Source organism: Callorhinus ursinus, unplaced genomic scaffold (genome assembly GCF_003265705.2).
Source record: "Callorhinus ursinus isolate GAN/ISIS: 27379988/994484 unplaced genomic scaffold, GSC_fseal_2.0 scaffold35, whole genome shotgun sequence".
NCBI lineage: Eukaryota > Metazoa > Chordata > Mammalia > Carnivora > Otariidae > Callorhinus > Callorhinus ursinus.
This window is the reverse complement of record NW_027397097.1, coordinates 7,830,118-7,847,224: the sequence shown is the minus strand read 5'-3', so window position 1 is coordinate 7,847,224 and position 17,107 is coordinate 7,830,118. Positions and strand designations below refer to the sequence as shown.

Here is a 17,107-nt window from a genome sequence, read left to right as displayed (position 1 = left end):
CTTTGGTGAGCCATGTTGTAGACTCAGAGACAGGAAGGGGGGCCACCTCTTAGTAAGTACTTACTGTGTACCCAGTACTCTGCTAAATTTGGGGACATATACTATGTTTTGTATTTATGTCACAAATACTTATGTGACACTTTTATAATCCCCTTGTAAGACACATGGGGAATGGGGACCAGAGAGTTTAAGTAACTTGCCCAAGTAGTAAGTTTCAGAGCCAGGGTTTGACCCCAGACAATTTGGGTTCTGGAGTCCAGGCTGTTGATGCCGCACTACCCTCAAGGAAGTCATGAAGTCTGGAATGCCATGCAGAAGTAGGCAAGAAAGACAAGGGATTTTTGTCCCTAATTTACTAAGGGAAAAAAAATGGATTTCAGGGAGGTCAAGTAGCTTACCAGAGGCCACAATACGTCTGAGGCTAGTAAGGGGGCTTAGGGGGGCCGCCTGTGTGGATGGGGCACCGAATCTGGCTCAGGCTATGCTGTGCTCTGGTGGGCGGCATCTGTATCATAAACCCTGGGAGACAGAAGCGAGGGAGGCATGTCAATGATGAGGAGACTGGGGCTCAGAGAATGAGAGCAGGCATCCGTCCACAGGCATGCTTAGGGGCAGTTCTGGGACCTGAGCTGCAGCCTGAGCTTCATGATGCTCCCACCATACCACACTGTTGAGCTGAAGTGAACAAAGATAGTGGTTTTCTGGCTTTTCATGGGCTGTTATTTGGTTTCATCCCCTGATGCATTTGTCAATTCATTCAATTCTCATTTGCGTAGTTACTTCACAGCCATGTTTTAAAATCTTGGACTAAGTGCTGGGGACACAACAGAGGTAACTGGAACAGGATCTAGGTCTCCAGGATGGTGGGGTGCCCAGCTAATAAGCAAGAGAGACAGAATTTGAACCCAGAGGAACATGTGCCCTTAGACTGCTCTCTACAACAAAGCATACAGACTGTCACCCTGGGCTGTTCCTGTCCCCCCTCCCCGGCTCTTATTGCTCATAACCCCTAAATGTCCCTCCAAACCACCCACTTCTCCCCACCTCCACTGTTCCTGCTCTGATCTCTTGTGCCCCGTGCAACCTCAGAGATGCCCTTGCTGCCCACCGTGGGGCCCCCAGCTTCCACTCTGGGCCAGCTTCAGTCCCCCCTCCTGGTTACAGGAGAGCTTCTTTCACTGATGCCGATCAGAAGATGTCCCCCAGGCTTTCAACCTTCCAGGAGCTCCCACCGTCCCTGTCCCGGGGGTGGTAGGCAAACTCCCTAAGCTGGCCCGCGTCCCTGATACTTCTGCTACCACCAGCATCAAGAGTCTCTTTTTGGGCTCGTCCCTCACCTGAGTTGAGCTGAGCAGCTCGGATGTTCCGTATGTTCTCCCACCCCTGGGCCCGCATAGAATTCCCTCTGTCTCTTCAAAAAAACAGAAACACCTTATCCCCACCTGTGCCCCTGTACACGGGCTTGTCCGTTTCCCCGACTAGATGAGTGGGCTGGGAGCAGATATGAAGCCCCTGGATCTCCCCACAAAGGCCTTGGCTTATGTCAGGTCCTTAATCAAGTGTCTCAGTGAGTGGAAAATAGAGACGTGAACGAAGGCATTGTGGAGAGACGCGGCTGGTGGACTGTAGCAGTATGAACTTCATGCTCTGTCACCCCTCCAGATGGCTTGCTGGACTGCATGGACCCTGACTGTTGCCTCCAGCCCCTCTGCCATGTCAACCCGCTGTGCCTGGGCTCCCCCGACCCTCTGGACATCATCCAGGAGACACAGGCCCCCGCGTCCCAGCAGAACCTGCACTCCTTCTACGACCGCATCAAGTTCCTTGTGGGCAGGGACAGCACGCACATCATTCCCGGGGAGAACCCCTTTGACGGAGGGTGAGTTTCCTGGGGCCCGGCCCCTGCTGTGGCTGTCTGCGTGAGAACTGAATCACCTCTCGGGCCACCGTTGGGGTGGTGGGGGTGGGGAGGAAGCCAGAAGGGTGGGCATCGAAGGCTCTCGGTGGAATGTCACAGGAGGCAGAGAAGCAGCTTCAGGTGCCCACACTTAGAAAACTGCTATCCCAGGCATTTGGAATTTTAATGAGCCAAGTTGTGTTGTTCCCGCTGGGTGATAGATGGAGAGAGTGAGAAATCAAAGGTCCAAGGGGAATCTTGGATCAATACCCTCTTTGCAGTCAGCTCTTACTGATTCTGCCGTCTCCAGATGAGCGGAAACGCTTTAACACCGTTCACCCTCAGAGCTGATGTCCAGAAGACGGTGGGGGGTGGGGCGCAGTGGCTGGCCCCCCAGGCCGTCTGCCTGTGCATTCTTTCACAAGTGTTCAGTTATGTCTGTCACCCACTGGACAGTTGTTCACTGAGGTCCACTCTGTGCTAGGTCCTGTGTTGGAATCACAGAGGTGAATAGGACATGTCCTTGCTCATGGGTCACTCCCAGTCCACCAAGGGGACAAAAAAAAAGACCTCCAGGATGATCCACCAGAACTGTGCCCTCAGGGTACTCTGGGACCGTCGAGGAGGTGCTCCTGGGGAGGAGAAAACCATGCCTTAAGGACAGAGTCTTAAAGATGAGAAGTGATTGCCTCAGCCAGGGAGGGGAGAGTGTTCCCAGGAGAGAGAAGAGCTTGCACAAAGACCGGGGGCTGGAAAGCGAACGGGGCCAGCAAAAGGCCGCTCTCTATTCTCCGCTCCCCCGACCGGGCTCTGTGACCCAGGCATAGCATCCAAGAGTGACTTGTAATAATTTCTTTTGGAATGTCTTCCAGTGTAGGGATTCCTCTTACATGCAGAGCTTTCTCTAAAAGTCAGCACAGTTCAGTTCAGCAGTTACGGATTTTGTCCCTTCTGTGTCCATGACTTCTGTGCCAGAGAGTTCCTGCCCCGCGGGGACAATGGGCTTGTGGTGAGGGGCGGGAAGGGTGAAGGCCATCCTCAAGTTCTGTTTAAAGGGGGAGATCAGCAGGGCTTAGGCATCACTTGGGCCTGAGGAATGCAGGAGTCTCTTGCTCAGATGCCTTGGGAGATGGTGTTGCCTTCACCAAGCTGGGGATCTGAGAGCAGCAGGATGGTTGGGAGCCAGGTGGTGACCTCCCCCCTGCACAGTAAGGGCAAGGAAGGGAGATTTTATAGTTCATAAGCTATTCTGGAGCTCACATGGAGGTTAGAGGTGTTGATTTGGGAGCCTTCAAGAAGCAAGCAGCAGTCGAAACCAGGAGCACACAAATTTGCTCGAGGCGAATGTGTGAGGGGAGAAGGGCAGGGACCGTAGAAGGACCCGCCCTGGGAGGCGAGGCGGTATGGTCATCTCCAGAGCATAACTGGGCGTCAAAGGAGAAGGCCCCCCCTGTTGGGACGGGATGGAGCCCGGGTTCTGGGCTTCACACCACAGGACTGGGGGGTCCAGAGCACCTGCCTCCCACTGCCCCCGTCCCTCCTCACAAGGAGCAAGGACAGCACAGGGAGAGTGAAATGGGGGAGTACTCTGAGCCCAGCGGGTGGGGCATAACAGGAGTGCGTAAAATCATTCAAACTTTAACCGTTTTAGAGATGAAAGTGCTTTGTAGTCCAAACCTTTCAACTCACCTCAAGAATCTTGAGAACCGCAGAGGTTAAATGACCTTCCCAAATTCACAGGCTAGTCAAGTGGCTGAGCCAGGAGCAGAACTAGAGAGACGAAAAACCTATTCGTTTATCTTGGTCAGAAATGCTGCTTTTGTCTCTGGGTAGGAAGCTTCCTGCTCTTTTATTCAATTGTGTGACTTTGTATATGCTTGTAGGCCTTCTCATGGCCTATGTTCTTTTAATCAACCGGAGATAGGCATATTATTCCTACCAAGGGGAATATTCCTTGCTCAGCCTTTCTTTACTGGGCCCATTATGGGATCTGATCAGGGTTCTGGCTGGTTGGCTGCCAGTGGGCAGGACCCTTACCGTGCCATCCTGATCGGTGCCAGCAGGGACCACGCCCCCTGCATGTCTTCTGGTGACCCACCAAAGCCTGCTGCTTACATGCCACAGACCCCTGGGGGACCCACGCAGGCTTTCACCACTGTGGCTCCAGCAGGTCTGACTTGCAGGGAACTTGAGAAGGCTGAACCAGGAGAAGGAACCTCTCGACAGAAGGGGAGAGCACAGGCCTCAGAGTCAGGCCAACTTGTGTTTCCGATCCTGGCTCTGCCACTACCAGGTACATGGCTCTGGGCAAGTGGCTTAATATAACACATCTGTAAATGTCCGTCAACCTTCTAAACTGAGTCCTCCAGGAAAGGACTGCATCTTACTCATTTTAGCACTTAGTAGATGCTCAAAACAAACATGCGTACATATTGCCTTGAACAATGAAGAAATGGAAGGAAGGGAGAGAGGGAGGGAGAGAGGGAGGATGGATGGATACATTATCTATTTTACTTAATTTTATACTGAGCATTCAGAGTCGAGGGAGGTTAAATCATCTGCTAAAAATCATATTACAGATGAGTAGCAGAGGCAGGAGGAGAAGTCGGCTCCCAGATCATTGTTTATGTATCTGTCACCTTCAGTTAAACTACAGATGCTTTGAAAGCAGAGACTGTTCATCTCTCCAAACCTATCACACTTAGGGCAAGGCCTGGAATATGGTATTCACTCTACAAATAAATGGATAACAGAAGCTTCTAAAGGTTACTGTAAAAATTCCTTTCACCTAATATGTGCCCAAACCATTATATCCCTGCTCCTTGCTCATCTAGATTTGGAAGAAACAGCGGTCTGTCACTACTCAGTATCCCCAAACAGATTTTTATGCAAAAAAAAAAAAAAAGCCCAAGTGACCAGAAACCTAGAAACATCAAATGCTTTTCTCATTAGACTGCCCATAGGGTATCCTCTGTCTTGATCTGGGTCTGCAGACCAGTGCTTATTTACATAGTTGGGATGAAGTGGAACCCCTTACCAGGTTTGGGTTGTGGCCTGCCTTCCTATCGTACAAAGGAATGTGGCTTCACAGAAAGTGCCCAGAGTTTGAATCTTGGCTTTACCTCCCACCAGCACCATGTGACCTCAGAGGAAATGATTGAACCTTTGTGCATGGGCCTCCAATTACAAATGGGCAGTAATAATGACTATTTCATGAATGCCATTGGAAGGGTTAACTGAAATAAAGCACCTAGCACAGGGCTTGGTAACTTACGTGGTCAGTAAATGGTAGCCTTTACGGCAGCAGCATGGCCTAGTGAAAATAACACAAGCTTTGGAATCAGACAACTGGACTTATTTTTTTTTAATTTTATTTTATTTTATTTAAATTCAGTTAGTTAACATATAGTGTATTATTAGTTTCAAGGATAGAGGTCAGTGATTCATCAGCTGCATGTAACACCCAGTGCTCATTACATCACATGACCTTCTTAACGCCCGACACACAGTTACCCCATCCCCCAACCCCCTTCCCCTCCGGCAACCCTCAGTTTGTTTCCTATGATTAAGAGTCTCTTATGGTTTGTCTCCCTCTCTGGTTTCGTCTTGTTTTATTTTTCCTTCCCTTCCCCTATGATCCTCTGTTTTGTTTCTTAAGTCCTACATATGAGCAAGATCATATGGTACTTGTCTTTCTCTGATTGACTTCTTTCATTTAGCATAATACCCTCTTGTTCCATCCGCGTCGTTGCAAATGGCAAGATGTCATTTTTTGATGACTGAGTAATATTCCATTGTATATAAATGCCACATCTTCTTTATCCATTTATCTCAGACAACTGGGTTTAAAGTCTTTTGCATCCATTTTCTACCTGTGTGACCTTGGGAAATTTCCTTAACCTCTCTGAGCTCCAATTTCTTCATCTGTAAGAGCGGGGTAATAATGTCTACTTTGCAGAGTTGCCATGAGAATTAAATGAAAAAAACAAAGTACCTAAAGTCATCACCTAGTACTGGCCACACCAAAAATGTTTGCTAATTCTATGATGATAATTATGATGATGGAGAAGAAGAAGATGATGATGACGATGGTGATGGTGAGGTTGTTAAAAAGAGCTTCTAACTCTTTTAACTGGAAGTGCAACTTGATAGTAACGTGTCCTCCAGGGAAGTCCAGCAGCCACCGAGAGAGGAGCGAGCTTTAGACTGTTGAATTCTTATTTGAGGAAAGGAAAAAGCAGCATTGTGCCAGCCAGCTGTCAGCTGGGGTCCTTGTTAGGGAGGAATCCAGTGGCACTTCTCCAGAGAGTGGGGTTTCTGATAAGCAGACAGACCTGACTTGGTAGCCTGTGCCTGACAGAAAAACCCACATTCTCCTGCACCCCATATGCTGTGGCACAACTTGTATGGTCTGCACAGGAATCCATTTAATAGGCCTCACGATGCAGGCTGTCACCCAGGGATGCAGCAGCATTTCTGAGCCCAGCGAGGATGGGCAGCCCCAGAGCCTTCCTGCACGCTGCAGGCTCCCAGCTGTGTGTCTGACTCAGAGAGACCTGGCCCCAGGGCTGGGATGAAGAAGCAGGAGGCTCTCAGATCCACCAATGGCACTGGGAATTCTATGGGGAGCTCCTTATGCTTCTGTGCAGCACCCCAGCTGGCACCCAAGGTCCTGGAGCAGGGGTGGCCCTCAGAGAAGGAAGGGCAGCAGGGCTTCAGGATGTGAGGGCCCCTGCCAAGCATGGTAGGCTCTAGGGTGGGCTGGACTCCTTGGAGGAGAGCACAGAGCTTGACTCTGACCTGAAGCAGAAGGACTGCCCGAAGGACTTGGAGTAAGGAAGGCCTCCCTTGGGAACCCTGTCTGGCTCATCTGTGTCCCTAGAGCCCAGCACGATGCCTGGTCCAGAGCAGGTCCAGTAGCAGCTCTGTCTGACATTCTGCCCCTGCTGTCCTCAACTCCATGTAGGTGGTAGAGATGTGAGTGGCTTCGGCTGATCTAACACAGGTCTAAAGTAAAAGGGGACAGAGCAGACAGGAGAACCACCATCACCAGATTAAGTGGCTTGAATACCATCTTTCCTTCCCAGCCTGGAGGCCCAGACCCCATCTGTTCAGTGGAATGCCTGTCCCTCACCTGGAGTCATGGGGAAAATATAACGTATGGTGCCCTCTGAGCAGGAAACTGGGATCTGTAGGTGGCAGATGGATCCCCACCTGACCATCCGTAAAAGGAGGACGGATAACAGGACCCAGACTATAAAGCTTGGGGTCAGACAGTTGGGAAAGAGAGTAAAGCATGAGATATTTCCTCCTCAGAGATCACTCAAGGCCACTATGTCCCTATGACACAATTTTGTTTGCATCTCTTCTCTTGGGAAGGATGGACTGGACATAGGGCAGACAGATCCCTTCAGCAAATAGTTGTGGATCGCCAATGCCAGATCGTAGGAAGAGGTTCTGACAAAAGAACCATCCCCGAGTTATTTGAGTATCAGTTCAGTGTAGGTTTGAGGACACTATGGGTGAGAGAAATGTGATGTTGTTAAGTCTTTCTGGGCCCCCGTAAGCCTAACAGCTTATCAACTCACTCAGGTGAGAAAGTTGGTTGTGGACAGATTGCTATGAAAGTCAGCTGATGGGGGCGCCTGGGTGGCTCAGTCGGTTGGGCGTCTGCCTTCAGCTCAGGTCATTGTCCCAGGATCCTGGGATCCAGCCCCGCATCAGGGTCCTTGCTCAGTGGGGAGTCTGCTTCTCCCTCTGCCCCTCCACCCTGCTTGTGTCCTCTCTCATCATCTCTCTCTCTCTCTCTCAAATAAATAAGTAAAATCTTAAAAAAAAAAAAAAAAAAGTCAGCTGATGGGACACACTGAGCCCAAAGAGAAAAGACTTGAGGAGTCAGGACTTTAGAAAAAGGATGAGGGATGGGTGACCAGAGTACTCATCCCAAAGGAGGCAGAGGATCATATGCTGTGGAGAGGGTCAGATCCTCTGGAGAACAGAGACTGGCCAGGCTCTGAGGGGTACAGAGCTGCCACACAACACAAACTCTGTTTGGTACATAATGCTCAGTGCAAGGCCTGCAAGAAGATATGCATCCATAGCCCCTTACCTTGAGGGCTCTTCATGTGTCCCATCCTTTGTTAGTCATTGAACCCCTAGTGCCAAGCAGAGAGGTTGACACAGACTAAGCCACAGGGATGGCAGAATGAATCAGCGAGTCAGTCAGCCAGAGCTGAGTGCCTGAAGAAAGGTAGAGACAAAGCATCCCAAGAGTTGAAAAGTATGGCCAGCACCCCTTAGGGGTTGCATCTGGCACCTGTTTGTGTCTCCAGCACCCACCATAGGCCTGGCCCAGAGGAGCCAACAGTATATGTTTGTTTTTGAAAATGAACGAGCGAGCCAACAAGGGAACTTTCACTGAATGCAGACTTCCAGAGGGGCATGGCGTTTGGCCTGAGACAAAGATTTCAGTGAGGATGGCGGGCCATTAAAACATTATTTATCCTGCTTCTGGTCCCAACAACCCATAAGTCGCAACTATTTTTTTAAAAAGAAGTAAATTTAAGTGGAATGGGGTACGATGGAATGGAACGTATCAGTGCAGCTCCGTGAAAAGGATAGGTACTGCATGAAACGTGGCCGGCTGTGTGCGTGCCCGTGACCACGTGCTACTGAACAAGCTCCATTGCTTAGCGTTGGCTTCAGTTGAACAAGACTTAAAAATGAATGGAGCACTGGGTGTTGTACGCAAACAATGAATCATGGAACACTACATCAAATAAATAGATAGATAGATACATACATAGATAGATACATAGATAGATGATACATGCATGCCTTCTAGACTGAGGAACTGACAAGACTTTCCGGGATAATCGGAGAATTGAGAGAATTTTAATGTGGATGGAGCACAATTACGGTGCTGCTGTTTTCCAAATCAAAAGTCAAGAGCCATGCTCTAACATTTGAAATCAAGATCGTCTCAGGAAGTCTGGGGTACATGATCCTGGTGTGCAGAGGGGGCCTGCAGGAGAGGGGAGAACACAGAGGACTATGTGGCCAGACAGGTGGGTTTGGGGCAGGAACTGAGAAAGATCCGTCCCTTGCCTGTTCACTAACCGAATCAGAGTTGGTCGTCTCAGTTAGGATTTAAAACTGGCTATAAAGAGAAATGAAGTAAACTTGATGCCATGTCAGTCTTCAGAATTTCCTTCAGATCCTTTTATAAAGACACGAAGTTTCCAGGAATTTTGAAAGCAAGGGTTTCCAAGAGGACAAAAATAACGGAAGGGTGGGGAAAGATCACATATGCGCTCCAATCTTTTATCAGCGCCCTGCAGATATAAAGCCATATGCGCGTATTGGTGGTGGAGCACTTACCGAAGGGCATTTACGTGCCACCCCACCTGCACCCCCCAGCCCCAGGCCTCGGAGAGCCCTCAGAGAGGCTGAGCGGTAGAGACCATCTAATGGAGCTCAAATAAACACCAGCTTCCTGACAGCTGGCCTCTGAGTGAATTTATTATTGAATTACACTCCTGCGTTTCAGAACAAGCTGAGCTGACAGGCTACCCCATCAGTTTAAGAAAAGGGGGGCAAGGAGAAAGACAATGATAAATTACCCTGGTGGAAGATGGAAGAAGGTAAAGATCCTGCTTCCTCCAAAATGTCAGCCATTATATATTATTCATGTTGGTTTTTAAAAAATCCCTCCCCACATTGAAATGAATGTTGATGATGATAAAGCAACTAGGTGAATTTAATTCAGGATGCAGGCAGCAACTTCTCACATCATCCTGATGAGCAGCTAACAACTCCTCTTCTGCCACTTGATCATCCCTTTATTGATTTCAAAACCGAATTACGATCTCCCCTGTTCCTAGCTGTCCATCACGGGCAGCTTTAGCAGAGGATGCTGTGCTGAAGCGGAAACCACTTGGGGTTTACAGGGAGAGGGCCTGCGTTCAAGTCCTTGGGCAAATGAGAGCAGATGACCTTGGGTGAACGAGGCTCCATGTCCTCATCTGTAATGTGGGGCTACCGATTCCCTCCCTGCAGGTTGTTTGGAAGATTAAATGAGATAAAATACCCGAAAGCCTGCTGGCTGGCACGTAGTGCACATTCAGTAATAACACCTACCATTTACCGAGGATGATCCATGCGTTAGCGTTGTTTGAAATGCTTTGTAAGTTTCCTAAGTAGTAGTAACACCTTTACATCTCCCCCCAAACCACGTGACATAGGGACTTCCTCACCCTTCTTACACAGACGGGAAACTGAGGCACAGAGAAGTTGAGTAACCTGGCCAAAGACACAGGGCTTGTAAAGTGGCAGAGCCAGCATTTTTTTAAAAAGTTTGTAAAAGATTTATTTGTTTATTTTAGAGAGCAAGCATGCAGGAGCAGGGGGAGGGGCAGAGGGAGAGGGAGAAAGAGAAGCAGAGTCCTGGCTGAGCACGGAGCTCCAACACAGGGCTCAATCCCACCGCCCTGAGATCAGGACCTGAGCTGAAATCAAGAGTCAGACTGACAGAACCACCCAGGTGCCCCAGCGGAGCCAGCATTTGAAGCTGAACCAATTGCGCCCAGAGCCCCTGTGCCGAGCCTCTGTTCTCCGCTTGGTCCTCCATATTCCCATCTGTCCGCATCTTCAGTTGGGAAGTCTGGACAGCATGATGCCGCTACAACCCCAGCCGGTCCTGACTTTCTGTCTAATTCTGTCTGACATGATGTAAAGCTAATGTGCAGTAGGTCTTAGCACTTCCGAGCGCAGCCTCGGAGGCCGGTAGCCTGGGCTTGCATCCTAGCCCCACGCTTTGCTGGCTCTTGTGACCTTGGACAAGTCTCCCTCTGTGCCTCGTTTTTGCCATCTGCCATATGAGGATAATAATCCACACCCATGGGGAATGCCTGAGGATGAAATGAGATGTAAAACACTTACGTGTCAGGGCAGTATGCTTTCAGTAAGTGTTAGTAGCCCCTGTCACTAATAGCAAGAGTTAGCATGAGCATTAGCAAGGACCTTAGTATTTTTATAGGTTTTAGTGTCACTACGAGAGCCAGGAGAACGAGAATCTTAGCCAGAAGCTTTAGTGCCGTTATGGAATTGATGCAGATGTCCCAACACCATGGCAGGCAGAGGTGAATGGACCTTGAGGTCATCAGCTCTTTGTGGCAGAAGAGGGAACTTTGACGTCAGAGAAAGCTCTTGGCTCAGCAAAGGAGTAGCAGGACCCTCCTGTGTCCTGGAGAACCCGGGCTCCTGAGTGAGGGCTCTTTCAAGCAGTAATTCCCATGTTTGTGAGTCAGGGACTTATCCGACCCTGATAAATTTCAAGCAATGAGAAGTAAAAATATCGGAAAGCCAAGCATCGCATTACTAATACTGGCCTCAATGAAGTGCTTCGGGTCAGGACTCACCAAACAGCTCTGCAGTGAGTCTAACCAACTCTCCAGTCTGATCCTGGAAGCGTCAAGAATTGGCTCTAAGTGAACCCTGCGGTGACTGGACTATGATGTGGAGAGATGCTGCCTCTGGACAGTGTTCTGGCAAAAGAAAGAGATGTGCCCGTGTGCCTTCCCTGCCTCTGCCTTCTCCGCCCACCCCTACAGGGCCCTGTGGGTCCAACCTGCAGGCCTCTAGAACCAACCCCAATCTGAAGAGCTGGGGCTTCGCGCAGCCCCAGCTGCTCAGTCTCAGGTCCTTCAGCTGCTCTGTTGTCTGACCAGTGGCTTGCCAGCTCTGCCAAATGGGTTTCTGCCTTGTCCCAGAATCCCAACCACACTTTTTGTGCCCCAGTTCTTGAGGTAAGCAAGTCGGTACCCCTGCCACCCAGGGACTCGAGACTTGCCTACTCTTGCCAGGCTCTCACCCCTGCCACATCTGATTCTGGAGCTCTATCCCTGCTCTGCTCAGGAGCCTGGGCATTATTACCTGGTAACACATAGGACATCCACAGCCAGGCTGCCTGTGGGAGCCACCTCAACATGGCTCTGCCCCTGTCCGATCCTCCTGCCCTGTCCCTTGTTATGAGCTGGACTTTCTGCAGACCCCTTTCTGCATCTCTGCTCAGCATTGTCCCCATCTCAGGAAGTGGGTCTCATTGTGGTCCATCCTTGTCTCCCCTTTCTGGGCAAAGCAAGAGAATTCTCCGTCTCCCTTTTCCAGGTAAAAGCAGGACCCGTCCTGTGCTCTGACAGGAAGATAGGACACGCAATCACGGAATGGACTTGTACACTGAGAGACTGTATCTGGAGTCACGTTTTAGCAGAGCTGCCTCGAGTTTTTCTAACAGCACAAACCATCTCCTGAGAATTCTTCTCAGAAGCAGGCCTCTGGCTGCACAGCACAAAGAACAGCCTATCTGGACATGTCCACAACCTTCCATGTCCATGTCCCCAGTGTTTCCAAGCCACGTCCCAGGCGCGAGCCTTGCCCCTCCAAAATAATCTCTCCTGACCAACCCACTCTCGGTCCTCCTTCTCCTTTGCCACAACCAGTGGATTCATTTCTCTGACATATAGTGAATAGTCAAGGGCTCTGTTCTTGTGTGCACCTTTGTCGGCCAGCAGAAAATATTCCAGAGGGTTCGGTGGGAGATGTCTCAGCCCAAAGCATCAGCATTCAGCAGCCAGGTTGCCCACAGGCTTGGGTGATCTGACCTGTGGCCTGGGAGCTCATGCTCCCTGAGTATCTGAAGGACTCAACAGCCACGTGAAGCTAGGATGTCACAGAATGGTGGCTTCTGAGCTCTGCAGCCGGTACACCCTGAGGGCCAGGAGATGCTAGTAGCTGCTGGGCCATCTTATCACTACATGCCCCCAAGTGGTGTCAGAAGTAATTTAACAGCCCTGTCAGCACCCCAGCTTTGATGTGTGTTAGGGGGGATCCCCACCCAGCTCCAGAGATCACATACACTCACTTATAAATGAGGGGGTTGGATTCAGTCACCCCCGGGACACTTCTAGCTTAAAAATTAAACTTCTCCCATTAGTCTGAAGAAGAGTGTGGATTTTTCTTTCCATCTCCCCAGACATCTACAAAATAGTCTGAGAGAAGGAGCTTTTTCTGAATGAACGGGAGTACTTCCCTGTGATGTTTATTCCATATACCCAGCAAGTGATCTGGAAGTCTCTGGTAGAGTCTAAACTGAACCCAATTCCAGTCAGAAGAACAAAAGTGAGGGTGTGTGGGCAGAGCCTGGAGCTCGGCTGTAGGAGTAGGAATGTTTGTATGTCATACTGGCAGGACATAGTAGGCAGCTCCCCTTTTTATCCCATACTAGTTCTACTTCTAGATACAAGGATTTTTTAAAAAGTCAAATTATATTCATTCCAGAATGTGAGCTACTGAGACAAGGGGATTGTGTCTCATTTATTGTTAGTTATTTAACTGCTTAGAATATAATAGGAAATAAAACAGAAACTGCAGGCACTGCCCTCCTGTAGTTTCCATAAGCAAATAAGAAAATGGATGAATAAATATCTTCCCTAGTGCCCAGCACTGTGTGTAGTACACAGTCAGTGCTTGATTAAAGTTCCAGTAACTGAAACCTATTCTATTTACCAGGCCTCTGTCCGCGTTTCTCTTCCCTCAACCCATATATATCTGTTTTTTACTTTGGGCTCATTGAAATAACTATATTCATTTTAAATCTGCTTTCATCATTTTCTTCCATTCATTTATGTGATAGTCATTGATTTCTTTCCTCAACATTTACTGAATGCATCCTATGGACCTAGTCCTGTGCTGAGCACCGGAGTTACAAAGGTGGGAAGAACATGGTTCTTACCCTCAACGAGCTCACAATCTAGAAGAGGAGAGGAGACATTTGAACTAATGAATACACTTTAGTGGGATAAGTATATTGTGCTGTGGCCACCAAAGGAGGGAGTGACTTCTTTGTACAAGGGAAATCAAGAAGAGCCTCACTGAGAGGCAGGCCTTAAAGGAGAGGTTAATAGGAATGAGAAAGACATTCAAGGCAGGCGAACTAGCTGAGACAAAGGCAGAGAGGCATGGAAATACATGCCCAGACAAGGATATGAGAAGTAATTTAACATGGCAGCAACATAAGATAAGAGAATGGAAAAATGGGATGTAGCCTGCAGAGGCCAGCAGGGACCAGATCCTGAAGGGTCTTCTGTGCCAAGCTGAAGAGTTTGGACATTGTCTGGAGACAGTGGGGTACTGCAGAAATGACATATAGCACGGAGTCCCTGGTGATATGGTAAAAGAACAGTGATAAAGTTTGGACAGTTGGAGAGCTCTTAGATTTGCAAGGCACCTCAAGAGAAGATCTGGTCCAATTCCCTGCCCTCCAGTAAGTCAGGAACATTAAAAGTTAGGTGACTAGATCCAATTCTGTTGGTTTGGACCTAAAGTCATTGAAAGAAACAGGAAGAGCTTTGAAATAAGTTAAAAAGAATGAAGCACAACTAGAAGTTGACTTTTGAATATAATAATATAGAGCATATTCAAGATTATTTCATAAAAAGAAATCACAAACACACACCATTGTAACTCTAGTGCAGGGCAGTGGTCCCAAGGTGGGTGTGCACGGTGGTCCATGAGTTACAAGGAGAAAATATTAGAGCATCTATATTTACTTTTGATCTTACAAAATAAGAAAGAACGAATGTTTTACTCATGTGGAACACTGGGTTTTCACTGATTTGCTCCCTTGGTCCCAACGTTAGTTGCTAACAAGGTGCTCTTAGAGAGACAGTAGACCTTTTTGCTGGTGTAATTCTAGTGTATTACAACATGACTACACTGTGTGTGTGTGTGTGTGTGTGTGTGTGTGTGTGTGTGTGTGTAAAATCTAGTTTTAACTAAACTTGAGCATAAAATGGTCCAGTGCCATCAAAGATTCTTGTAAAGTAGCTATAGATCAAAGACAATACAGTGTGAGTCCAAGCAAACAAAGCAATGTTAGAGCTGGTGCCTCTAGTACAGAGTCTTCATCAACTCTGCTATGAAGTTAAAACCAGTAATGATCATTTTCATCCGATCTAACACAAAAGGTAACCAAGATTCAAAATTTTCAAGAATCTAAAAATAGCTAATCCGAAGATTCAACATTAGCCAAAAGACTATTTGAAATAGAGGCACACCTCAGAGATACTGCTGGTTCAGTTCCAGACCACTGCAATAGAGCAAATATTATGCTAAAGGAAGTCAAGTGAATTTTTGGGTTTCCCAGCACATATAAAAGTTATGTTTACATTATATTGTAGACTATTAAGTGTGCAATGTAATTATGTCTGAAAAACATTGCATATACCGTAATTTAAAAATACTCTATTGCTAAAGAATGCTAACCATCATCAGCACTTTCGGTGAATCATAACTTTTTTGCTGATCAAGGGTCTTACTTCGATGTTGATGGCTGCTGACTGACCAGGTGGTGGTCACTAAAGGCTGGGGCGGCTCTGACAGTTTATTAAGATATGGCAAGAATGAAGTTTACTGCACTGATTGACTCTTCCTTTCATGAACAGTTTCTCTGTAACATGTGATGCTGTTTGATAAGCATTATACCCACAATTGAACTTCTTTCAAAATTGGAGTCAGTCCTCTCAAACTTGCCACTGCTTTATTAACTTGGCTTATGTCATATTCTAAATCCTTTGTGTCATTTCAACCATCTTCACAGCATCTTTACCAGATGGAGTAGATTCCATCTCAAGAAACCACTTTCGTTACTCATCCATGAGAAGTAACTGCTCATCCTTTCAAGTTTTATCATGAGGTTGTGGCAGTTCAGTCCCATCTTCAGGCTCCACTTGTAATTCTAGTTCTCTTGCTGTTTCCACCACATCTACAGTTACTGCCTCCACTCAAGTCTTGGACCCCTCACAGTCACCCATGGGGGTCGGAATCCACTTCTTCCAAACTCCTGTTCATGTTGATATTTTGACCTCTTCCCACAAATCACAAGTATTCTTCATGACATCTAGAACAATGAATCCTTTCCAGAAGGTTTTCAATTTACATTGTCCAGACCCCTGAGAGGAATTGCTATCTATGGCAACTATAACCTTATGAAACATATTTCTTAAATAATGAGACTTGAAAGTGGAAATGACTCCTCGATCCATGGGCTGCAGGCTGGATGTTGTATCATCAGGCATGAAAACAACATTCATCTTGTACATCTCCATGAGAGTTCTCAGGTGACCAGGTGCACTGTCAATGAGCAGTGTTATTTTGAAAGGAATCTGTTTTTCTGAGCAGTAGGTCTCAATAGAGGGTTTAAAATATTCAATAAACCATGTTGTAAACAGATGTGCTGTCCCCTAGGCTTTGATATTCCATTCATGGAGCACAGGCAGAGTCTATTTAGCATAATTCTTAAGGGCCTAGGATTTTTGGAATGGTAAAGAGCACTGGCTTCAACTTAAAGTCACCAGCTACATTGGCCCCTAACAAGAGAGTCACCTGTCCTTTGAAGATTTGAAGCCAGGCACTGACTTCTCCTCTCTAGCTATGGAAGTCCTAGATGGCATCTTCTTCCAATAGAAGGCTGTTTCATCTACATTGAAAATCTATTGTTTAGTGTAGCCATCGTCATGATTTATCTCAGCTAGATCTTCTGGATAACTTGCTGCCACTTCTACCTCAGCACTTGCTGCGTCACCTTGTATTTTTATATTATGGCAACAGCTTCTTTCCCTCTGCTAGCTTCAGACTTTTCTTCTGCAGCTTCTTCATGCCTCGCAGGCTTCATAGAACTGATGAGAGTTAGGACCTTGCTCTGACCACTCAGACTTTCTCCATACCAGCAGTAAGGTTGCTGTGCTTCTCATTTGTGCATTCACTGGAGTGGCACTTCTAATTTCCTTCAAGAACTTTTCCTTTGCTAACTTGGTGAACTCTTGCAAGAGGCCTAGCTTCCAGCCTACCTTGGCTTTCACGACATCCTTCCTCACTGAGTTTAATCATTTCTAGTTTTTGATTTAAACTGCTGGAACGCTTAGGAGCCATCATAGGGTTATTAATGGGCCTAATTTCAATACTGTCATGTCTCAGCGAGCAGAGAAGTCTGAGAAAAGGGAAGGAGACCGGGGAACAGCCGGTGGAGCGGTCAGAGCACGTGCATTTACCAATTAAGGTCACCATCTTACGTGGGCACGGTTCGTGGCGCCCAAAAACAATGACAGTAGTAACATCAAAGTTCACTGATCACAGATCATCAGAACAAATATA

The 17,107-nt window shown here is 47.6% G+C and overlaps 1 protein-coding gene across 2 annotated transcripts in view; it reads left to right on the top strand.

Moving 5' to 3' along the window:
- The window catches only part of TENM4 (teneurin transmembrane protein 4), a 714,583-nt gene that overhangs the window by 617,838 nt on the left and 79,638 nt on the right, over nucleotides 1-17,107 (top strand). For both annotated transcript variants that reach the window (XM_073879780.1, XM_073879779.1), the window contains one exon: nucleotides 1,663-1,879. In XM_073879780.1, coding sequence (XP_073735881.1) covers nucleotides 1,663-1,879 — 217 coding nt within the window. The remainder of the gene's footprint in view (nucleotides 1-1,662; nucleotides 1,880-17,107) is intronic.